Below are 25,365 nucleotides of genomic sequence, written 5' to 3'. Positions count from 1 at the left end.
TAACAGCAGACATATAAAGCTCTTATCATAATGATATAAAAGTCCTGAATACACTTAAACCGTGATTGACATGTCAGCTTTCTAGCCCAATTTGCATTGGCTTGCTCCACATTTATCCTGTGTTTTAGACACATATATTGAATCAGGTCAACTCATTTATTTTAAAATAAGCTTTTGTATGGAGAAGGCTGAAATCTGGTTTCTATGGGAAAGTTGCAGAAAACCATAAAACCTCTTAAATAAAAAGTGGATGAAAAATACATCACAAAATACATTTTGGAGATACCTTATATTAGGTGTTGAAAACTTCAGAGCCTCTTCAAGCTCAAGTTTGCAAACATGTAGCTCCTCTTCCACCCTGTTCTTTTTGCTGATCAAATGTTCAAGCTCATTCTTTAACTGTAAAGCATTTTGTGAAAATAAATAAATAAATACATCATCTAATTATTAATTAACTATAAACAGTACAGTATAAAAGTGTTAGGCAAGTGTGAAAAAATGCTGTAAAGTAATTATAGTTTAAAAAAAATAAAAGTGGTAATAGTTTATTTTTATAAATTAGCAATGCAAAAGTAAATGAATAAAAGAGAAATCCAAAGCAAATCAAAATTTTGGTGTGACTACCCTGTGCTTTCAAAACCGCATCAAAAAACCAATTCTTTGGCTGGAGTTATGCTTGAGTCTGACTCGAGCGAGGATGGTATTGCACTGCTCAGACGTGCCCGCTTCTCTCCTGAGAGGAGCGTGTCAGCTGCATGTATTTTTATGTTTAGATTAGGGCTCTGTGGGTGTCATATAATACTTACAGGACTCCTTGTTCTTTATGCTGAAAATAGTTATTAATCACATTAGCTGTATACTTGGGGTCATTGTCTTGCTGCAGAATAAATTAGTCAATTAAACCGCTCCCTGATAGTATTGCATGATGCATAAATATCTGCCTGTTTTTATTATCAGCATTGAAGACACTAAAACAGGGACAACATTGAAGACTGTAAACAGAGTGGTCAGCCAAGGAAAGTTAGTGTTGTAAATGAAAGACACATCAGGCTTTTTTCCCTTCAGAATTAAAAGATGACCAGCAGTGCAACAGCTCAGAATAGGCAATAACTGGTAGGATCCAGCTACACTCAAGTACTGTTAGGTGAAGCAAGGCCGCCACCAGGAAATTCAGTTTCCCATATTGGCAACATTTGTGACCCCCCTCCCTTGAGACTCCACCCAGGCTCCACCCAGCCCTGCCTCCACTCCTCAAACCTTCCACAGGCCCACTGTCCACTCTGGAAAGACTCCTCTTCTGCACTCCACTCCCTCCCCCAAAGTGGTCTGAGTAGTCGTCATGTGTCCAATCATTCATATGCGATTTCATATTTAGAGTCACGTGATGAGGAGCTGCTATTCCTAGTTCTCTCAACGTTCAGTGAAAAAGAGAGCGGCAAGAAGAAAAGCCAATTGTCACATGAACGTAAGTTTAAAAATCACATATGAATGTATTGGCATTGTGATGACAGCTGGAACCAGCAAGCAGAGCTGAATCCAGACAGTGAATATATTACACGCTGTTAGGATTGGGCTACAAGGCTTAATTTTATAATTAAAGAGCTTGTCCAGGTTTGAGATGAACATCTGCAGTCACTTTAGATGACTGCAGGCTTCTGAATTCTCACAGCACTTGCACTGCACACTTTTAGGATTTTCTAGTGCCAATGGTAAGATTGGATGGTCACATTCAAGTTCGCGACTTGTATACTTCTGGCCACATTCTGAGTAGATATGTCCAGCCTCATTCAATTCATTTTCAATGATCAAGGCCACGCATATCTAGTTTGCATGTGACTGCATGTTTGTAAATAGCATACTTGTGGTTGTGTTACCTTTCACTTTCACCACCGGCACCAGAGAATACTGACAGTGTGTAGTGTGCACGCTGTGATAACTCAGAAGTCTGCAGTCACATAGAGTGACACATAGAGTGACTGTAGACTCATCACAAACTTGGGATAGCCTTTTTAATGCTCCTAACATTAAAAAAAACAGAATAACCCTTAAATTGGCAGATAATAAGAATATTTATTTATTTAAATTGTGCTATTAATCCCACAGCACTTTATATATGTTGCCAATACTATCCCCATTGGTGCTCACAATCTAAATTCCCTATCAGTATGTTTTTTGAGTGTTGGAGGAAACTGGAGTACCGGGAGGAAACCCACACATGGGTAGAACATACTAACTCCTTGCAGATGTTGCCCTTGGTGGGATTTGAACCTAAGGCCCCAGCGCTGCAAGACTGCAATGCTAACCACTGAGCCACCATGCCACAATGCAGATGGCACAATACTTTATTAACAAAGCCTTGTATAATGTAATTTACAAGTTCTGAACTGTTACATTTCTACAAGATCAGGACTTATAACAGCACAGGATACATTAACCGAGAGCCACCAGAGGTACAGAAATACATCACTAGATCCCCCATCAGTACAGAAAGATAGCATCAAAACTCTCATCAGTACGGAATTATTACATCCCCAGAACCACCATAGTACCTAAAGTAAACAAAGCATTAAAATGCTCATTGGTACAGAAATACATAACAAGAACCACCATAGGTACAGAAACAAAGCATCAAAATGCTTATCAGTACAAAAATTCATCATCAGAACCACCAGCAGTACAGTAATACACCCATATAACCCCTATCAGTACAGAAACAGCATCAAAACCCTCATCAGTACAGGAATATATCACAAGAATCGGTACACAGTTCATCAATTGAAATGTCAGCCCTGTATATATATTTATTGCAGGAACCTAGAACTTCCAGTATGTGTTTAACAATGGTAAGAAGATACTGGGAGTTGTAGTTATTAGTCATTTTCAGACCATACAGGAACCACATTACTGGTGAGACTTAGTCAGTATCACAAATAAACATTTACATTCAGGTACCTTTTATATGATGTTGTCTCTGAAGAGTTCTTTTTCTTTTCTTTACCTTGTCCAGATGTCATAGTGACTTTTCATGGCCACAGCTCGTCTCTGCAGACTTCCATCTTCTTAGCTTTTTGGCAGCACTTCCCAACATGATGCCTGAAAAATAAGAGTGTCATTATAATGTCTCTGAATAAAAGTATCTGCCCTACAATGTGCTCCTGAATAAATAATTGCCCCTCACTGTGTTACCTCCACAAAATAAGATGCACACACAGTCCCTCTTATGGTACATGCCCTTCACACTGCTTTCTCCTTTCCATACTGAGTCCTCTCTTCACACTGTCCTCTACACTGTGTCCCTTGTACTGACCAGTCTCTATACTGTTCCCTCTCATCATACTCCTCCTTACTCCTCCTTTCTTGCCAAACTGTCCCCTCATTGTTGTGGCCTCACACTATCCCCCAATGAAGTTCTTTCTACATATTGCCACCACCCACACTACCCAGGCGTGTCTGCATCCATCCAGACCCCACCTCACCCAGTCTTTATTACGTGCCATTTTTCTCATCCCATACACTCTCATAATCTCTGTAGTCCTCACCCCCTTGCTTCCCATACTATGTCTGCACCCATCCCGCTCATACTGTGTCTTCACCCATCCCTTCCTCATACTGTGTCTGCACCCATCCCCCTCCTCATACTGTGTCCGCACCCATACCCCTTCTCTCCTTAAACTGTGTCTGCACCCTTACTCATCATACTGCTCCAAACACATTTCCTCTCTCATACTGTGTCTGCACTCATCTGCCACTCCTCATACTGCGTCCGCACCCATTCCCCTTCCCCTCATACTGTGTCCACACCCATCCCCCCTCACTCCTCATACTATCTGCACCCATCCCCCTCACATCATATACTATGTTCGCAGTAGAGATGAGTGGTGTTCGAGTCGAACTGTTCGCCAATTTCAAATTCGAGTTGTTTTGGGCATAGTTCGAGTCGTTCGACGAACTCGAACGATTTGCCTCACGTTCGACAGTTCAAGTTAACGTTCGATCACCAAAAGCGTATCTTTTCACAGTAAGGCTATGTGCGCACGTTGTGTATTTGCATGCGTCCTGCATCCCCAGCACATTCCCTCTCTCTTTCCTACTCACCGATCAGCTACATGGCTGTCACAAAGCTCTGGCAGCTTTTCTCCTTTTGAAAATGGCTGCCGCTCATTATTCAATCTCGTATTCCCTGCTTTCCCCGCCCACCAGCGCCCATGATTGGTTGCAGTCAGACACGCCCCCATGCTGAGTGACACCTGTCTCACTGCAACCAATCACAGCCGCTGGTGGGCGGGTCTATATCGTGCAGTAAAATAAATAAATGATTAAAAAAAGAAAAAGGAACCTGCGGTCCCCCCCAATTTTGATACCAGCCAAGATAAAGCCACACGGCTGGAGGCTGGTATTGTCAGGATGGGGAGCGCCATGTTATGGAAAGCCCACCACCCTAACAATATCAGCCAGTAGCCGCCTGGAATTGCCGCATCCATTAGATGCGACAGTCCCAGGACTCTACCCGGCTCATCCCGAATTGCCCTGGTGCGGTGGCAATCGGGGTAATAAGGAGTTAAATGGCAGCTTATAGCTGCCACTAAGGGGTACTTTGCATGCTGCGACATCGCTAGCCGATGATAGAGACGCCGAGCGCGATAGTACCTGCCCCCGTCGCACATGCGATCTGTTGTGATAGCTGCCGTAGCGAACATTATCGCTACGGCAGCTTCACACGCACTTACCTGCCCTGCGACGTCGCTCTGGCCGGCGACTCGCCTCCTTCCTAAGAGGGAGGGTCGTGGGGCGTCACAGCGGCCAATAGAAGAGGAGAGGGCGGAGATGAGCGGGACATAAACATCCCGCCCACCTTCTCTCTTCTGCATAGCCGCTGGAGGCAGTTAAGGAGATGTTCCTCGCTCCTGCGGCTTCATACACAGTGATGTGTGCTGCCGCGGGAACAAGGAACAACATCGTACCTGTCGCTGCAGCGAAATTATGAAAATGGCCGACACTACACAGATCACCAATTTACGATACTTTGGTGATTGTTTATCGGCGTATCTAGGCTTTACACTTTGCGACATCGTTACCGGCGCCGGATGTGCGTCACTTTCGATTTGACCCCGGCGATATCGCAGTAGCGATGTCGCAACGTGCAAAGTACGCCTAAGTCCTAGGTTAATCATTGCAGGCGTCTCCCCGAGATACCTTCCATAATTAATCTGTAGTGAAAGTAAATAAACACACACAACGAAAAATCCTTTATTTGGAATAAAAGACAAACCCCCCCTCATTTACCACTTTATTAATCCCCAAATACCCATCCAGGTCCGAAGTAATCCACGCGACGCTTTCAGCTCTGCTACATGAAGCTGACAGGGAGCGCTGTAGAACACGACCGCTTTGTGTCAGCTCCACGCGGCAACTGAAGTGAGCCGCGCTGTCACCAGAGATTTCACTCAGGTAGTGCCGGTGTGTGCGGGGATGATGGAGGCCGGTGTGTGCGGGGATGATAGGGGCCGGTGTGTGCGGGGATGATAGGGGCCGGTGTGTGCGAGGATGAGGGAGGCCAGTGTGTGCGGGGATGATGGGCGCCGGTGTGTGCGGGGATGATGGAGGCCGGTGTGTGCGGGGATGATGGAGGCCTTGGTGTGCTGGGATGACAGGGGGGTTGTGTGCGGGGATAATGGGGGCTGGTGTGTGCGGTGATGATGGAGGCCGGTGTGTGCGGGGATGATGGAGGCCGGTGTTGCAGGGATGACGGGGGCGTTGTGTTTGGGGATGATGGAGGCTGTAGTGTGCAGGGATGATGGGGGCCGGTGTGTGCGGGAATGAAGGGGGCATTGTGTGCGGGGATGATGGAGGCTGGTGTGTGCAGAGATGATGGGGGCCGGTGTGTGCGGGGATGATGGGGGCCGGTGTGTGCGGGGATGACGGGGGCCGGTGTGTGCGGGGATGATGGGAGCTGGTGTGTGCGGGGATGTTGGAAGTCGGTGTGTGCGGGGATCATGGAGGCCGGTGTGTGCGGGAAGGATGGGGGCCGGTGTGTGCGGGGATGATGGAGGCCGGTGTGGGCGGGAATGACGGGGGCGTTGTGTACGGGGATGATGAAGGCTGGTGTGCGGGGATGACGGGGCGTTGTGTGCGGCGATGATGGAGGCTGCTGTGTGCAGGGATGACGGGGGTGTTGTGTGCGGGGATGATGGAGGCCGGTGTGTGCAGGGATGATGGGGGCCGGTGTGTGCGGGGATGACGGGGGCAATGTGTGCGGGGATGATGGAGGCTGGTGTGCGGGGATGATGGAGGCCGGTGTGCACAGGGATGACGGGGGCATTGTGTGCTGGGTTGATGGAGGCCGGTGTGTGCGGGGATAATGGAGGCCGGTGTGTGCAGAGATGATGGAGGCCGGTTTGTGCGAAGATGATGGAGGCCGGTGTGTGCAGGGATGATGGGGGCCGGTGTGTGCAGGGATGATGGGGGCCGGTGTGTGCAGAGATGATGGAGGCCGGTGTGTGCGAGGATGATGGAGGCCGGTGTGTGCGAGGATGATGGAGGCCGGTGTGTGCAGGGACGATGGGGGACGGTGTGTGCGGGGTAGAGATGAGCGAACCAGCCGTGGTTCAGCTCGAGTTCGGTTCATCGAATGGGGGTCCCGTTCGAGTTCGGTTCGGCGAACGTTCGACGAACCGAACTCGAACCGCATAGGAAACAATGGCAGGCAATCACAAACACATAAAAACAGCTAGAAAACACCCTCAAAGGTGTCCAAAAGGTGACAAACAACTATAACACAACACAAACACATGGGAAAGTGACAAGGACATATACTCAGGCGAAAACAAAGGATCTGGACAAAGAAAAAGAGGAGGAGACACACGTATGGGTATATGCAAGGGAACGTCCATGCCATTACTGTGCAACTTGAGCCCTGCTCATTTTAGGCTTCCAATCTGGAAAAATTGCCTGAGATCACCACGTACGCCTTGGGGATCTTGTTGTGTCGCACAGCCAGCGTTTTCTCGAAAGGTGTCCTCAGTGCTGCTGGGGGTGTGCTGACAGCTAAGCACACGCATCTGTCCACTGACAATGTGGACAGACTAACGTTCACCAAGATGAACAAGTCATGGCTCTCAGAGGACTTTTCTTCCCCTGGGCCATCCAGGGGAGGTGAAAGGCACGCGTATTTTTGAGAGTTCTTCATGCAAAGCATCTTTTTCATCTTGAAAATGGGGGTAAACTGATGCCAGTCAAGTGGGGTGTGTGTGGCCCAATTAGTGGCAACAAGGGAGACTGTGGTTGGAGTTACCCCGCTATGTTTCTCAAAGAACCAAGATGAACAAGTTATGGCTCTCAGAGGACTTTTCTTCCCCTGGGACATCCAGGGGAGGTGAAAGGCACGCGTATTTTTGAGAGTGCTTCATGCAAAGCATCTTTTTCATCTTGAAAATGGGGGTCAACTGATGCCAGTCAAGTGGGGTGTGTGTGGCCCAATTAGTGGAAAGGAGGGAGACTGTGGTTGGAGTCCCCTCGCTTTTGAAAAAAGAACCAAGATGACCAAGTCATGGCTCTCAGAGGACTTTTCTTCCCCTGGGTCATCCAGGGGAGGTGAAAGGCTTGCATATTTTTGAGAGTGCTTCATGCAAAGCATCTTTTTCATCTTGAAAATGGGGGTCAACTGATGCCAGTCAAGTGGGGTGTGTGTGGCCCAATTAGTGGAAACGAGGGAGACTGTGGTTGGAGTCCCCTCGCTTTTGAAAAAAGAACCAAGATGAACAAGTTATGGCTCTCAGAGAACTTTTCTTCCCCTGGCTCAGCCAGGGGAGGTGAAAGGCACGCATATTTTTGAGAGTGCTTCATGCAAAGCATCTTTTTCATCTTGAAAATGGGAGTCAACTCATGCCAGTAAAGTGGGGTGTGCGTGGCCCAATTAGTGGAAACGAGGGAGACTGTGGTTGGAGTCCCCTCACTTTTGAAAAAAGAACCAAGATGAACAAGTCATGGCTCTCAGAGGACTTTTCTTCCCCTGGGTCATCCAGGGGAGGTGAAAGGCACGCGTACTTTTGAGAGTGCTTCATGCAAAGCATCTTTTTCATCTTGAAAATAGGGGTCAACTGATGCCAGTCAAGTGGGGAGTGTGTGGCCCAATTAGTGGAAACGAGGGAGACTGTGGTTGGAGTCCCCTCGCTTTTGAAAAAAGAACCAAGATGAACAAGTCATGGCTCTCAGAGGACTTTTCGTCCCCTGGGTCATCCAGAGGAGGTGAAAGGCACGCGTATTTTTGAGAGTGCTTCATGCAAAGCATCTTATTCTTCTTGAAAATGGGGGTCATCTGATGCCAGTCAAGTGGGGTGTGTGTGGCCCAATTAGTGGAAACGAGGGAGACTGTGGTTGGAGTCCCCTCGCTTATGAAAAAAGAACCAAGATGAACAAGTCATGGCTCTCAGAGGACTTTTCTTCCCCTGGCTTAGCCAGGGGAGGTGAAAGGCACGCGTATTTTTGAGAGTGCTTCATGCAAAGCATCTTTTTCATCTTGAAAATGGGGGTCAACTGATGCCAGTCAAGTGGGGTGTGTGTGGCCCAATTAGTGGAAACGAGGGAGACTGTGGTTGGAGTCCCCTCGCTTTTGAAAAAAGAACCAAGATGAACAAGTCATGGCTCTCAGAGGACTTTTCTTCCCCTGGGTCATCCAGGGGAGGTGAAAGGCACGCGTACTTTTGAAAGTGCTTCATGCAAAGCATCTTTTTCATCTTGAAAATGGGTTCAACTGATGCCAGTCAAGTGGGGTGTGTGTGGCCTAATTAGTGGAAACGAGGGAGACTGTGGTTGGAGTCCACTCGCTTTTGAAAAAAGATCCAAGATGAACAAGTCATGGCTCTCAGAGGACTTTTCTTCCCCTGGCTCAGCCAGGGAAGGTGAAAGGCACGCGTATTTTTGAGAGTGCTTCATGCAAAGCATCTTTTTCATCTTGAAAATGGGGGTCAACTGATGCCAGTCAAGTGGGGTGTGTGTGGCCCAATTAGTGGCAACAAGGGAGACTGTGGTTGGAGTCCCCCCGCTATGTTTCTCAAAGAACCAAGATGAACAAGTCATGGCTCTCAGAGGGCTTTTCTTCCCCTTGTTCAGCCAGGGGAGGTGAAAGGAACGCGTACTTTTGAGAGTGCTTCATGCAAAGCATCTTTTTCATCTTGCAAATGGGGGTCAACTGATGCCAGTCAAGTGGGGTGTGTGTGGCCCAATTAGTGGAAACGAGGGAGACTGTGGTTGGAGTCCCCTCTCTTTTGAAAAAAGAACCAAGATGAACAAGTCATGGCTCTCAAAGGACTTTTCTTCCCCTGGGTCATCCAGGGGAGGTGAAAGGCACGCATATTTTTGAGAGTGCTTCAAGCAAAGCATCTTTTTCATCTTGAAAATGGGGGTCAACTGATGCCAGTCAAGTGGGGTGTGTGTGGCCCAATTAGTGGAAACGAGGGAGACTGTGGTTGGAGTCCCCTCTCTTTTGAAAAAAGAACCAAGATGAACAAGTCATGGCTCTCAGAGGACTTTTCTTCCCCTGGGTCATCCAGGGGAGGTGAAAGGCTTGCGTATTTTTGAGAGTGCTTCATGCAAAGCATCTTTTTCATCTTGAAAATGGGGGTCAACTGATGCCAGTCAAGTGGGGTGTGTGTGGCCCAATTAGTGGAAACGAGGGAGACAGTGGTTGCAGTCCCCTCGCTTTTGAAAAAAGAACCAAGATGAACAAGTCTTGGCTCTCAGAGGACTTTTCTTCCCCTGGCTCAGCCAGGGGAGGTGAAAGGCACTCGTATTTTTGAGAGTGCTTCATGCAAAGCATCTTTTTCATCTTGAAAATGGGGGTCAACTGAGGCCAGTCAAGTGGGGTGTGTGTGGCCCAATTAGTGGAAATGAGGGAGACTGTGGTTGGAGTCCCCTCGCTTTTGAAAAAAGAACCAAGATGAACAAGTCATGGCTCTCAGAGGACTTTTCTTCCCCTGGGTCATCCAGGGGAGGTGAAAGGCACGCGTATTTTTGAGAGTGCTTCATGCAAAGCATCTTTTTCTTCTTGAAAATGGGGGTCATCTGATGCCAGTCAAGTGGGGTGTGTGTGGCCCAATTAGTGGAAACGAGGGAGACTGTGGTTGGAGTCCCCTCGCTTTTGAAAAAAGAACCAAGATGAACAAGTCATGGCTCTCAGAGGACTTTTCTTCCCCTGGCTCAGCCAGGGGAGGTGAAAGGCACGCGTATTTTTGAGACTGCTTCATGCAAAGCATCTTTTTCATCTTGAAAATGGGGGTCAACTGATGCCAGTCAAGTGGGGTGTGTGTGGCCCAATTAGTGGAAATGAGGGAGACTGTGGTTGGAGTCCCCTCGCTTTTGAAATAAGAACCAAGATGAACAAGTCATGGCTCTCAGAGGACTTTTCTTCCCCTAGGTCATCCAGGTGAGGTGAAAGGCACGCGTACTTTTGAAAGTGCTTCATGCAAAGCATCTTTTTCATCTTGAAAATGGGGGTCAACTGATGCCAGTCAAGTGGGGTGTGTGTGGCCCAATTAGTGGAAACAAGGGAGACTGTGGTTGGAGTCCCCCCGCTATGTTTCTCAAAGAACCAAGATGAACAAGTCATGGCTCTCAGAGGGCTTTTCTTCCCCTGGCTCAGACAGGGGAGGTGAAAGGCACGCGTATTTTTGAGAGTGCTTCATGCAAAGCATCTTTTTCATCTTGCAAATGGGGGTCAACTGATGCCAGTCAAGTGGGGTATGTGTGGCCCAATTAGTGGAAACGAGGGAGACTTTGGTTGCAGTCCCCTCGCTTTTGAAAAAAGAACCAAGATGAACAAGTCATGGCTCTCAGAGGGCTTTTTCTCCCCTGGCTCAGCCAGGGGAGGTGAAATGCACGCGTATTTTTGAGAGTGCTTCAAGCAAAGCATCTTTTTCATCTTGAAAATGGGGGTCAACTGATGCCAGTTAAGTGGGGTGTGTGTGGCCCAATTAGTGGCAACAAGGGTGACTGTGGTTGGAGTCCCCCCGCTATGTTTCACAAAGAACCAAGATTAACAAGTCATGGCTCTCAGAGGGCTTTTCTTCCCCTGGCTCAGACAGGGGAGGTGAAAGGCACGCGTATTTTTGAGAGTGCTTCATTCAAAGCATCTTTTTCATCTTGCAAATGGGGGTCAACTGATGCCAGTCAAGTGGGGTGTGTGTGGCCCAATTAGTGGAAACGAGGGAGACTTTGGTTGGAGTCCCCTCACTTTTGAAAAAAGAACCAAGATGAACAAGTCATGGCTCTCAGAGGACTTTTCCTCCCCTGGCTCAGCCAGGGGAGGTGAAAGGCACGCGTATTTTTGAGAGTGCTTCAAGCAAAGCATCTTTTTCATCTTGAAAATGGAGGTGAACTGATGCCAGTCAAGTGGGGTGTGTGTGGCCCAATTAGTGGAAACGAGGGAGACTGTGGTTGGAGTCCCCTCGCTTTTGAAAAAAGAACCAAGATGAACAAGTCATGGCTCTCAGAGGACTTTTCTTCCCCTGGGTCATCCAGGGGAGGTGAAAGGCATGCGTATTTTTGAGAGTGCTTCATGCAAAGCATCTTTTTCATCTTGAAAATGGGGGTCAACTGATGCCAGTCAAGTGGGGTGTGTGTGGCCCAATTAGTGGAAACAAGGGAGACAGTGGTTGCAGTCCCCTCGCTTTTGAAAAAAGAACCAAGATGAACAAGTCTTGGCTCTCAGAGGACTTTTCTTCCCCTGGCTCAGCCAGGGGAGGTGAAAGGCACGCGTATTTTTGAGAGTGCTTCATGCAAAGCATCTTTTTCATCTTGAAAATGGGGGTCAACTGATGCCAGTCAAGTGGGGTGTGTGTGGCCCAATTAGTGGAAACGAGGGAGACTGTGGTTGGAGTCCCCTCACTTTTGAAAAAAGAACCAAGATGAACAAGTCATGGCTCTCAGAGGACTTTTCTTCCCCTGGCTTAGCCAGGGGAGGTGAAAGGCATGCGTATTTTTGAGAGTGCTACATGCAAAGCATCTTTTTCATCTTGAAAATGGGGGTCAACTGATGCCAGTCAAGTGGGGTGTGTGTGGCCCAATTAGTGGAAACGAGGGAGACTGTGGTTGGAGTCCCCTCGCTTTTGAAAAAAGAACCAAGATAAATAAGTCATATCTCTCAGAGGACTTTTCTTCCCCTGGGTCATCCAGGGGAGGTGAAAGGCACGCGTATTTTTGAGAGTGCTTCATGCAAAGCATCTTTTTCATCTTGAAAATGGGGGTCAACTGATGCCAGTCAAGTGGGGAGTGTGTGGCCCAATTAATGGAAACGAGGGAGACTGTGGTTGGAGTCCCCTCGCTTTTGAAAAAAGAACCAAGATGAATAAGTCATATCTCTCAGAGGACTTTTCCTCCCCTGGCTCAGCCAGGGGAGGTGAAAGGCACGCGTATTTTTGAGAGTGCTTCAAGCAAAGCATCTTTTTCATCTTGAAAATGGGGGTCAACTGATGCCAGTCAAGTGGGGTGTGTGTGGCCCAATTAGTGGCAACAAGGGAGACTGTAGTTGGAGTCCCCCCGCTATGTTTCTCAAAGAACCAAGATGAACAAGTCATGGCTCTCAGAGGGCTTTTCTTCCCCTGGCTCAGACAGGGGAGGTGAAAGGCACGCGTATTTTTGAGCGTGCTTCATGCAAAGCATCTTTTTCATCTTGCAAATGGGGGTCAACTGATGCCAGTCAAGTGGGGTGTGTGTGGCCCAATTAGTGGAAACGAGGGAGACTTTGGTTGGAGTCCCCTCGCTTTTGAAAAAAGAACCAAGATGAACAAGTCATGGCTCTCAGAGGACTTTTCCTCCCCTGGCTCAGCCAGGGAAGGTGAAACGCACGCGTATTTTTGAGAGTGCTTCAAGCAAAGCATCTTTTTCATCTTGAAAATGGGGGTCAACTGATGCCAGTCAAGTGGGGTGTATGTGGCCCAATTAGTGGAAACGAGGGAGACTGTGGTTGGAGTCCCCTCGCTTTTGAAAAAAGAACCAAGATGAACAAGTCATGGCTCTCAGAGGACTTTTCTTCCCCTGGGTCATCCAGGGGAGGTGAAAGGCTTGCGTATTTTTGAGAGTGCTTCATGCAAAGCATCTTTTTCATCTTGAAAATGGGGGTCAACTGATGCCAGTCAAGTGGGGTGTGTGTGGCCCAATTAGTGGAAACAAGGGAGACAGTGGTTGCAGTCCCCTCGCTTTTGAAAAAAGAACCAAGATGAACAAGTCATGGCTCTCAGAGGACTTTTCTTCCCCTGGGTCATCCAGGGGAGTTGAAAGGCACGTGTATTTTTGAGAGTGCTTCATGCAAAGCATCTTTTTCATCTTGAAAATGGGGGTCAACTGATGCCAGTCAAGTGGGGAGTGTGTGGCCCAATTAATGGAAACGAGGGAGACTGTGGTTGGAGTCCCCTCGCTTTTGAAAAAAGAACCAAGATGAACAAGTCATGGCTCTCAGAGGACTTTTCTACCCCTGGCTCAGCCAGGGGAGGTGAAAGGCACGCGTACTTTTGAGAGTTCTTCATGCAAAGCATCTTTTTCATCTTGAAAACGGGGGTCAACTGATGCCAGTCAAGTGGGGTGTGTGTGGCCCAATTAGTGGAAACGAGGGAGACTGTGTGTTGGAGTCCCCTCGCTTTTGAAAAAAGAACCAAGATGAACAAGTCATGGCTCTCAGAGGACTTTTCTTCCTCTGGGTCATCCAGGGGAGGTGAAAGGCTTGCGTATTTTTGAGAGTGCTTCATGCCAAGCATCTTTTTCATCTTGAAAATGGGGGTCAACTGATGCCAGTCAAGTGGGGTGTGTGTGGCCCAATTAGTGGAAACGAGGGAGACTGTGGTTGGAGTCCCCTCGCTTTTGAAAAAAGAACCAAGATGAACAAGTCATGGCTCTCAGAGGACTTTTCTTCCCCTGGGTCATCCAGGGGAGGTGAAAGGCTTGCGTATTTTTGAGAGTGCTTCATGCCAAGCATCTTTTTCATCTTGAAAATGGGGGTCAACTGATGCCAGTCAAGTGGGGTGTGTGTGGCCCAATTAGTGGAAACGAGGGAGACTGTGGTTGAACTCCCCTCACTTTTGAAAAAAGAACCAAGATGAACAAGTCATGGCTCTCAGAGGACTTTTCTTCCCCTGGCTCAGCCAGGGGAGGTGAAAGGCATGCGTATTTTTGAGAGTGCTACATGCAAAGCATCTTTTTCATCATGAAAATGGGGGTCAACTGATGCCAGTCAAGTGGGGTGTGTGTGGCCCAATTAGTGGAAACGAGGGAGACTGTGGTTGGAGTCCCCTCGCTTTTGAAAAAAGAACCAAGATGAATAAGTCATATCTCTCAGAGGACTTTTCTTCCCCTGGGTCATCCAGGGGAGGTGAAAGGCACGCGTATTTTTGAGAGTGCTTCATGCAAAGCATCTTTTTCATCTTGAAAATGGGGGTCAACTGATGCCAGTCAAGTGGGGTGTGTGTGGCCCAATTAATGGAAACGATTGAGACTGTGGTTGGAGTCCCCTCGCTTTTGAAAAAAGAACCAAGATGAACAAGTCATGGCTCTCAGAGGACTTTTCTTCCCCTGGCTCAGCCAGGGGAGGTGAAAGGCACGCGTACTTTTGAGAGTTCTTCATGCAAAGCATCTTTTTCATCTTGAAAATGAGGGTCAACTGATGCCAGTCAAGTGGGGTGTGTGTGGCCCAATTAGTGGAAACGAGGGAGACTGTGGTTGGAGTCCCCTCACTTTTGAAAAAAGAACCAAGATGAACAAGTCATGGCTCTCAGAGGACTTTTCTTCCCCTGGGTCATCCAGGGGAGGTGAAAGGCTTGCATATTTTTGAGAGTGCTTCATGCAAAGCATCTTTTTCATCTTGAAAATGGGGGTCAACTGATGCCAGTCAAGTGGGGTGTGTGTGCCCCAATTAGTGGAAACAAGGGAGACAGTGGTTGCAGTCCCCTCGCTTTTGAAAAAAGAACCAAGATGAACAAGTCTTGGCTCTCAGAGGACTTTTCTTCCCCTGGCTCAGCCAGGAGAGGTGAAAGGCACGCGTATTTTTGAGAGTGCTTCATGCAAAGCATCTTTTTCATCTTGAAAATGGGGGTCAACTGATGCCAGTCAAGTCGGGTGTGTGTGGCTAAATTAGTGGAAACGAGGGAGACTGTGGTTGGAGTCCCCTCACTTTTGAAAAAAGAACCAAGGTGAACAAGTCATGGCTCTCAGAGGACTTTTCTTCCCCTGGCTCAGCCAGGGGAGGTGAAAGGCATGCGTATTTGTGAGAGTGCTACATGCAAAGCATCTTTTTCATCTTGAAAATGGGGGTCAACTGATGCCAGTCAAGTGGGGTGTGTGTGACCCAATTAGTGGAAACGAGGGAGACTGTGGTTGGAGTCCCCTCGCTTTTGAAAAAGAACCAAGATTAATAAGTCATATCTCTCAGAGGACTTTTCTTCCCCTGGGTCATCCAGGGGAGTTGAAAGGCACGTGTATTTTTGAGAGTGCTTCATGCAAAGCATCTTTTTCATCTTGAAAATGGGGGTCAACTGATGCCAGTCAAGTGGGGAGTGTGTGGCCCAATTAATGGAAACGAGGGAGACTGTGGTTGGAGTCCCCTCGCTTTTGAAAAAAGAACCAAGATGAACAAGTCATGGCTCTCAGAGGACTTTTCTACCCCTGGCTCAGCCAGGGGAGGTGAAAGGCACGCGTACTTTTGAGAGTTCTTCATGCAAAGCATCTTTTTCATCTTGAAAATGGGGGTCAACTGATGCCAGTCAAGTGGGGTGTGTGTGGCCCAATTAGTGGAAACAAGGGAGACTGTAGTTGGAGTCCCCTCGCTTTTGAAAAAAGAACCAAGATGAACAAGTCATGGCTCTCAGAGGACTTTTCTTCCCCTGCGTCATCCAGGGGAGGTGAAAGGCACGCGTATTTTTGAGAGTGCTTCATGCAAAGCATCTTTTTCATCTTGAAAATGGGGGTCAACTGATGCCAGTCAAGTGGGGTGTGTGTGGCCCAATTAGTGGAAACGAGGGAGACTGTGGTTGGAGTCCCCTCGCTTTTGAAATAAGAACTAAGATGAACAAGTCATGGCTCTCAGAGGACTTTTCTTCCCCTGGCTCAGCCAGGGGACGTGAAAGGCACGCGTACTTTTGAAAGTGCTTCATGCAAAGCATCTTTTTCATCTTGAAAATGGGGGTCAACTGATGCCAGTCAAGTAGGGTGTGTGTGGCCCAATTAGTGGAAACTAGGGAGACAGTGGTTGCAGTCCCCTCGCTTTTGAAAAAAGAACCAAGATGAACAAGTCTTGGCTCTCAGAGGACTCTTCTTCCCCTGGCTCAGCCAGGGGAGGTGAAAGGCACGCGTATTTTTGAGAGTGCTTCATGCCAAGCATCTTTTTCATCTTGAAAATGGGGGTCAACTGATGCCAGTCAAGTGGGGTGTGTGTGGCCCAATTAGTGGAAACGAGGGAGACTGTGGTTGGACTCCCCTCACTTTTGAAAAAAGAACCAAGATGAACAAGTCATGGCTCTCAGAGGACTTTTCTTCCCCTGGCTCAGCCAGGGGAGGTGAAAGGCATGCGTATTTTTGAGAGTGCTACATGCAAAGCATCTTTTTCATCATGAAAATGGGGGTCAACTGATGCCAGTCAAGCGGGGTGTGTGTGGCCCAATTAGTGGAAACGAGGGAGACTGTGGTTGGAGTCCCCTCGCTTTTGAAAAAAGAACCAAGATGAATAAGTCATATCTCTCAGAGGACTTTTCTTCCCCTGGGTCATCCAGGGGAGGTGAAAGGCACGCGTATTTTTGAGAGTGCTTCATGCAAAGCATCTTTTTCATCTTGAAAATGGGGGTCAACTGATGCCAGTCAAGTGGGGAGTGTGTGGCCCAATTAATGGAAACGAGGGAGACTGTGGTTGGAGTCCCCTCGCTTTTGAAAAAAGAACCAAGATGAACAAGTCATGGCTCTCAGAGGACTTTTCTTCCCCTGGTTCAGCCAAGGGAGGTGAAAGGCACGCGTACTTTTGAGAGTTCTTCATGCAAAGCATCTTTTTCATCTTGAAAATGATGGTCAACTGATGCCAGTCAAGTGGGGTGTGTGTGGCCCAATTAGTGGAAACGAGGGAGACTGTGGTTGGAGTCCCCTCACTTTTGAAAAAAGAACCAAGATGAACAAGTCATGGCTCTCAGAGGACTTTTCTTCCCCTGGCTCAGCCAGGGGAGGTGAAATGCATGCGTATTTTTGAGAGTGCTTCATGCAAAGCATCTTTTTCATCTTGAAAATGGGGGTCAACTGATGCCAGTCAAGTGGGGTGTGTGTGGCCCAATTAGTGGAAACGAGGGAGACTGTGGTTGGAGTCCCCTCGCTTTTGAAAAAAGAACCAAGATGAACAAGTCATGGCTCTCAGAGGACTTTTCTTCCCCTGGGTCAGCCAGGGGAGGTGAAAGGCTTGTGTATTTTTGAGAGTGCTTCTTGCAAAGCATCTTTTTCATCTTGAAAATGGGGGTCAACTGATGCCAGTCAAGCGGGGTGTGTGTGGCCCAATTAGTGGAAACGAGGGAGACAGTGGTTGCAGTCCCCTCGCTTTTGAAAAAAGAACCAAGATGAACAAGTCTTGGCTCTCAGAGGACTTTTCTTCCCCTGGCTCAGCCAGGGGAGGTGAAAGGCACGCGTATTTTTGAGAGTGCTTCATGCCAAGCATCTTTTTCATCTTGAAAATGGGGGTCAACTGATGCCAGTCAAGTGGGGTGTGTGTGGCCCAATTAGTGGAAACGAGGGAGACTGTGGTTGGACTCCCCTCACTTTTGAAAAAAGAACCAAGATGAACAAGTCATGGCTCTAAGAGGACTTTTCTTCCCCTGGCTCAGCCAGGGGAGGTGAAAGGCATGCGTATTTTTGAGAGTGCTACATGCAAAGCATCTTTTTCATCATGAAAATGGGGGTCAACTGATGCCAGTCAAGTGGGGTGTGTGTGGCCCAATTAGTGGAAACGAGGGAGACTGTGGTTGGAGTCCCCTCGCTTTTGAAAAAAGAACCAAGATGAATAAGTCATATCTCTCAGAGGACTTTTCTTCCCCTGGGTCATCCAGGGGAGGTGAAAGGCACGCGTATTTTTGAGAGTGCTTCATGCAAAGCATCTTTTTCATCTTGAAAATGGGGGTCAACTGATGCCAGTCACGTGGGGAGTGTGTGGCCCAATTAATGGAAACGAGGGAGACTGTGGTTGGAGTCCCCTCGCTTTTGAAAAAAGAACCAAGATGAACAAGTCTTGGCTCTCAGAGGACTTTTCTTCCCCTGGTTCAGCCAGGGGAGGTGAAAGGCACGCGTACTTTTGAGAGTTCTTCATGCAAAGCATCTTTTTCATCTTGAAAATGAGGGTCAACTGATGCCAGTCAAGTGGGGTGTGTGTGGCCCAATTAGTGGAAACGAGGGAGACTGTGGTTGGAGTCCCCTCGCTTTTGAAAAAAGAACCAAGATGAACAAGTCATGGCTCTCAGAGGACTTTTCTTCCCCTGGGTCATTCAGGGGAGGTGAAAGGCACGCGTATTTTTGAGAGTGCTTCATGCAAAGCATCTTTTTCATCTTGAAAATGGGGGTCAACTGATGCCAGTCAAGTGGGGTGTGTGTGGCCCAATTAGTGGAAACGAGGGAGACTGTGGTTGGAGTCCCCTCGCTTTTGAAATAAGAACCAAGATGCACAAGTCATGGCTCTCAGAGGACTTTTCTTCCCCTGGCTCAGCCAGGGGAGGTGAAAGGCACGCGTACTTTTGAAAGTGCTGCATGCAAAGCATATTTTTCATCTTGAAAATGGGGGTCAACTGATGCCAGTCAAGTAGGGCGTGTGTGGCCCAATTAGTGGAAACGAGGGAGACTGTGGTTGGAGTCCCCTCGCTTTTGAAAAAAGAACCAAGATGAACAAGTCATGGCTCTCAGAGGACTTTTCTTCCCCTGGCACAGCCATGGGAGGTGAAAGGCACGCGTATTTTTGAGAGTGCTTCATGCAAAGCATCTTTTTCATCTTGAAAATGGGGGTCAACTGATGCCAGTCAAGTGGGGTGTGTGTGGCCCAATTAGTGGAAACGAGGGAGACTGTGGTTGGAGTCCCCTCACTTTTGAAAAAAGAACTAAGAGTAATAAGTCATATCTCTCAGAGGACTTTTCTTCCCCTGGATCATCCAGGGGAGGTGAAAGGCACGCGTATTTTTGAGAGTGCTTCATGCAAAGCATCTTTTTCATCTTGAAAATGGGGGTCAACTGATGCCAGTCAAGTGGGGTGTGTGTGGCCCAATTAGTGGCAACAAGGGAGACTGTGGTCAGAGTCCCCCCGTTATGTTTCTCAAAGAACCAAGATGAACAAGTCATGGCTCTCAGAGGGCTTTTCTTCCCCTGGCTCAGACAGGGGAGGTGAAAGGCACGCGTATTTTTGAGAGTGCTTCATGCAAAGCATCTTTTTCATCTTGCAAATGGGGGTCAACTGATGCCAGTCAAGTGGGGTGTGTGTGGCCCAATTAGTGGAAACGAGGGAGACTTTGGTTGGAGTCCCCTCGCTTTTGAAAAAAGAACCAAGATGAACAAGTCATGGTTCTCAGAGGACTTTTCCTCCCCTGGCTCAGCCAGGGAGGGTGAAACGCACGCGTATTTTTGAGAGTGCTTCAAGCAAAGCATCTTTTTCATCTTGAAAATGGGGGTCAACTGATGCCAGTCAAGTGGGGTGTATGTGGCCCAATTAGTGGAAACGAGGGAGACTGTGGTTGGAGTCCCCTCGCTTTTGAAAAAAGAACCAAGATGAACAAGTCATGGCTCTCAGAGGACTTTTCTTCCCCTGGGTCATCCAGGGGAGGTGAAAGGCTTGCGTATTTTTGAGAGTGCTTCATGCAAAGCATCTTTTTCATCTTGAAAATGGGGGTCAACTGATGCCAGTCAAGTGGGGTGTGTGTGGCCCAATTAGTGGAAACAAGGGAGACAGTGGTTGCAGTCCCCTCGCTTTTGAAAAAAGAACCAAGATGAACAAGTCATGGCTCTCAGAGGACTTTTCTTCCCCTGGGTCATCCAGGGGAGTTGAAAGGCACGTGTATTTTTGAGAGTGCTTCATGCAAAGCATCTTTTTCATCTTGAAAATGGGGGTCAACTGATGCCAGTCAAGTGGGGAGTGTGTGGCCCAATTAATGGAAACGAGGGAGACTGTGGTTGGAGTCCCCTCGCTTTTGAAAAAAGAACCAAGATGAACAAGTCATGGCTCTCAGAGGACTTTTCTACCCCTGGCTCAGCCAGGGGAGGTGAAAGGCACGCGTACTTTTGAGAGTTCTTCATGCAAAGCATCTTTTTCATCTTGAAAATGGGGGTCAACTGATGCCAGTCAAGTGGGGCGTGTGTGGCCCAATTAGTGGAAACGAGGGAGACTGTGGTTGGAGTCCCCTCGCTTTTGAAAAAAGAACCAAGATGAACAAGTCATGGCTCTCAGAGGACTTTTCTTCCCCTGGGTCATCCAGGGGAGGTGAAAGGCTTGCGTATTTTTGAGAGTGCTTCATGCCAAGCATCTTTTTCATCTTGAAAATGGGGGTCAACTGATGCCAGTCAAGTGGGGTGTGTGTGGCCCAATTAGTGGAAACGAGGGAGACTGTGGTTGGACTCCCCTCACTTTTGAAAAAAGAACCAAGATGAACAAGTCATGGCTCTCAGAGGACTTTTCTTCCCCTGGCTCAGCCAGGGGAGGTGAAAGGCATGCGTATTTTTGAGAGTGCTACATGCAAAGCATCTTTTTCATCATGAAAATGGGGGTCAACTGATGCCAGTCAAGTGGGGTGTGTGTGGCCCAATTAGTGGAAACGAGGGAGACTGTGGTTGGAGTCCCCTCGCTTTTGAAAAAAGAACCAAGATGAATAAGTCATATCTCTCAGAGGACTTTTCTTCCCCTGGGTCATCCAGGGGAGGTGAAAGGCACGCGTATTTTTGAGAGTGCTTCATGCAAAGCATCTTTTTCATCTTGAAAATGGGGGTCAACTGATGCCAGTCAAGTGGGGAGTGTGTGGCCCAATTAATGGAAACGAGGGAGACTGTGGTTGGAGTCCCCTCGCTTTTGAAAAAAGAACCAAGATGAACAAGTCATGGCTCTCAGAGGACTTTTCTTCCCCTGGGTCAGCCAGGGGAGGTGAAAGGCTTGCGTATTTTTGAGAGTGCTTCTTGCAAAGCATCTTTTTCATCTTGAAAATGGGGGTCAACTGATGCCAGTCAAGCGGGGTGTGTGTGGCCCAATTAGTGGAAACGAGGGAGACAGTGGTTGCAGTCCCCTCGCTTTTGAAAAAAGAACCAAGATGAACAAGTCTTGGCTCTCAGAGGACTTTTCTTCCCCTGGCTCAGCCAGGGGAGGTGAAAGGCACGCGTATTTTTGAGAGTGCTTCATGCCAAGCATCTTTTTCATCTTGAAAATGGGGGTCAACTGATGCCAGTCAAGTGGGGTGTGTGTGGCCCAATTAGTGGAAACGAGGGAGACTGTGGTTGGACTCCCCTCACTTTTGAAAAAAGAACCAAGATGAACAAGTCATGGCTCTAAGAGGACTTTTCTTCCCCTGGCTCAGCCAGGGGAGGTGAAAGGCATGCGTATTTTTGAGAGTGCTACATGCAAAGCATCTTTTTCATCATGAAAATGGGGGTCAACTGATGCCAGTCAAGTGGGGTGTGTGTGGCCCAATTAGTGGAAACGAGGGAGACTGTGGTTGGAGTCCCCTCGCTTTTGAAAAAAGAACCAAGATGAATAAGTCATATCTCTCAGAGGACTTTTCTTCCCCTGGGTCATCCAGGGGAGGTGAAAGGCACGCGTATTTTTGAGAGTGCTTCATGCAAAGCATCTTTTTCATCTTGAAAATGGGGGTCAACTGATGCCAGTCAAGTGGGGAGTGTGTGGCCCAATTAATGGAAATGAGGGAGACTGTGGTTGGAGTCCCCTCGCTTTTGAAAAAAGAACCAAGATGAACAAGTCTTGGCTCTCAGAGGACTTTTCTTCCCCTGGTTCAGCCAGGGGAGGTGAAAGGCACGCGTACTTTTGAGAGTTCTTCATGCAAAGCATCTTTTTCATCTTGAAAATGAGGGTCAACTGATGCCAGTCAAGTGGGGTGTGTGTGGCCCAATTAGTGGAAACGAGGGAGACTGTGGTTGGAGTCCCCTCGCTTTTGAAAAAAGAACCAAGATGAACAAGTCATGGCTCTCAGAGGACTTTTCTTCCCCTGGGTCATTCAGGGGAGGTGAAAGGCACGCGTATTTTTGAGAGTGCTTCATGCAAAGCATCTTTTTCATCTTGAAAATGGGGGTCAACTGATGCCAGTCAAGTGGGGTGTGTGTGGCCCAATTAGTGGAAACGAGGGAGACTGTGGTTGGAGTCCCCTCGCTTTTGAAATAAGAACCAAGATGCACAAGTCATGGCTCTCAGAGGACTTTTCTTCCCCTGGCTCAGCCAGGGGAGGTGAAAGGCACGCGTACTTTTGAAAGTGCTGCATGCAAAGCATATTTTTCATCTTGAAAATGGGGGTCAACTGATGCCAGTCAAGTAGGGCGTGTGTGGCCCAATTAGTGGAAACGAGGGAGACTGTGGTTGGAGTCCCCTCGCTTTTGAAAAAAGAACCAAGATGAACAAGTCATGGCTCTCAGAGGACTTTTCTTCCCCTGGCACAGCCATGGGAGGTGAAAGGCACGCGTATTTTTGAGAGTGCTTCATGCAAAGCATCTTTTTCATCTTGAAAATGGGGGTCAACTGATGCCAGTCAAGTGGGGTGTGTGTGGCCCAATTAGTGGAAACGAGGGAGACTGTGGTTGGAGTCCCCTCACTTTTGAAAAAAGAACTAAGAGTAATAAGTCATATCTCTCAGAGGACTTTTCTTCCCCTGGATCATCCAGGGGAGGTGAAAGGCACGCGTATTTTTGAGAGTGCTTCATGCAAAGCATCTTTTTCATCTTGAAAATGGGGGTCAACTGATGCCAGTCAAGTGGGGTGTGTGTGGCCCAATTAGTGGCAACAAGGGAGACTGTGGTCAGAGTCCCCCCGCTATGTTTCTCAAAGAACCAAGATGAACAAGTCATGGCTCTCAGAGGGCTTTTCTTCCCCTGGCTCAGACAGGGGAGGTGAAAGGCACGCGTATTTTTGAGAGTGCTTCATGCAAAGCATCTTTTTCATCTTGCAAATGGGGGTCAACTGATGCCAGTCAAGTGGGGTGTGTGTGGCCCAATTAGTGGAAACGAGGGAGACTTTGGTTGGAGTCCCCTCGCTTTTGAAAAAAGAACCAAGATGAACAAGTCATGGTTCTCAGAGGACTTTTCCTCCCCTGGCTCAGCCAGGGAGGGTGAAACGCACGCGTATTTTTGAGAGTGCTTCAAGCAAAGCATCTTTTTCATCTTGAAAATGGGGGTCAACTGATGCCAGTCAAGTGGGGTGTATGTGGCCCAATTAGTGGAAACGAGGGAGACTGTGGTTGGAGTCCCCTCGCTTTTGAAAAAAGAACCAAGATGAACAAGTCATGGCTCTCAGAGGACTTTTCTTCCCCTGGGTCATCCAGGGGAGGTGAAAGGCTTGCGTATTTTTGAGAGTGCTTCATGCAAAGCATCTTTTTCATCTTGAAAATGGGGGTCAACTGATGCCAGTCAAGTGGGGTGTGTGTGGCCCAATTAGTGGAAACAAGGGAGACAGTGGTTGCAGTCCCCTCGCTTTTGAAAAAAGAACCAAGATGAACAAGTCATGGCTCTCAGAGGACTTTTCTTCCCCTGGGTCATCCAGGGGAGTTGAAAGGCACGTGTATTTTTGAGAGTGCTTCATGCAAAGCATCTTTTTCATCTTGAAAATGGGGGTCAACTGATGCCAGTCAAGTGGGGAGTGTGTGGCCCAATTAATCGAAACGAGGGAGACTGTGGTTGGAGTCCCCTCGCTTTTGAAAAAAGAACCAAGATGAACAAGTCATGGCTCTCAGAGGACTTTTCTACCCCTGGCTCAGCCAGGGGAGGTGAAAGGCACGCGTACTTTTGAGAGTTCTTCATGCAAAGCATCTTTTTCATCTTGAAAATGGGGGTCAACTGATGCCAGTCAAGTGGGGCGTGTGTGGCCCAATTAGTGGAAACGAGGGAGACTGTGGTTGGAGTCCCCTCGCTTTTGAAAAAAGAACCAAGATGAACAAGTCATGGCTCTCAGAGGACTTTTCTTCCCCTGGGTCATCCAGGGGAGGTGAAAGGCTTGCGTATTTTTGAGAGTGCTTCATGCCAAGCATCTTTTTCATCTTGAAAATGGGGGTCAACTGATGCCAGTCAAGTGGGGTGTGTGTGGCCCAATTAGTGGAAACGAGGGAGACTGTGGTTGGACTCCCCTCACTTTTGAAAAAAGAACCAAGATGAACAAGTCATGGCTCTCAGAGGACTTTTCTTCCCCTGGCTCAGCCAGGGGAGGTGAAAGGCATGCGTATTTTTGAGAGTGCTACATGCAAAGCATCTTTTTCATCATGAAAATGGGGGTCAACTGATGCCAGTCAAGTGGGGTGTGTGTGGCCCAATTAGTGGAAACGAGGGAGACTGTGGTTGGAGTCCCCTCGCTTTTGAAAAAAGAACCAAGATGAATAAGTCATATCTCTCAGAGGACTTTTCTTCCCCTGGGTCATCCAGGGGAGGTGAAAGGCACGCGTATTTTTGAGAGTGCTTCATGCAAAGCATCTTTTTCATCTTGAAAATGGGGGTCAACTGATGCCAGTCAAGTGGGGAGTGTGTGGCCCAATTAATGGAAACGAGGGAGACTGTGGTTGGAGTCCCCTCGCTTTTGAAAAAAGAACCAAGATGAACAAGTCATGGCTCTCAGAGGACTTTTCTTCCCCTGGGTCATCCAGGGGAGGTGAAAGGCTTGCATATTTTTGAGAGTGCTTCATGCAAAGCATCTTTTTCATCTTGAAAATGGGGGTCAACTGATGCCAGTCAAGTGGGGTGTGTGTGCCCCAATTAGTGGAAACAAGGGAGACAGTGGTTGCAGTCTCCTCGCTTTTGAAAAAAGAACCAAGATGAACAAGTCATGGCTCTCAGAGGACTTTTCTTCCCCTGGCTCAGCCAGGGGAGGTGAAAGGCATGCGTATTTTTGAGAGTGCTACATGCAAAGCATCTTTTTCATCTTGAAAATGGGGGTCAACTGATGCCAGTCAAGTGGGGTGTGTGTGACCCAATTAGTGGAAACGAGGGAGACTGTGGTTGGAGTCCCCTCGCTTTTGAAAAAGAACCAAGATTAATAAGTCATATCTCTCAGAGGACTTTTCTTCCCCTGGCTCAGCCAGGGGACGTGAAAGGCACGCGTACTTTTGAAAGTGCTTCATGCAAAGCATCTTTTTCATCTTGAAAATGGGGGTCAACTGATGCCAGTCAAGTAGGGTGTGTGTGGCCCAATTA

At 48.0% G+C, this 25,365-nt stretch overlaps 1 protein-coding gene across 7 annotated transcripts in view; it reads right to left on the bottom strand.

The window, feature by feature from the left end:
- Nucleotides 1-25,365, bottom strand: part of PDE4DIP (phosphodiesterase 4D interacting protein) — a 1,984,767-nt gene that overhangs the window by 608,791 nt on the left and 1,350,611 nt on the right. For all 7 annotated transcript variants that reach the window (XM_075321961.1, XM_075321954.1, XM_075321957.1 and 4 more), the window contains one exon: nucleotides 287-399. In XM_075321961.1, coding sequence (XP_075178076.1) covers nucleotides 287-399 — 113 coding nt within the window. The remainder of the gene's footprint in view (nucleotides 1-286; nucleotides 400-25,365) is intronic.

Source organism: Anomaloglossus baeobatrachus, chromosome 8 (assembly GCF_048569485.1).
Source record: "Anomaloglossus baeobatrachus isolate aAnoBae1 chromosome 8, aAnoBae1.hap1, whole genome shotgun sequence".
NCBI lineage: Eukaryota > Metazoa > Chordata > Amphibia > Anura > Aromobatidae > Anomaloglossus > Anomaloglossus baeobatrachus.
The sequence above is the reverse complement of the archived record's forward strand: the minus strand, read 5'-3'. Positions and strand labels throughout refer to the sequence as shown.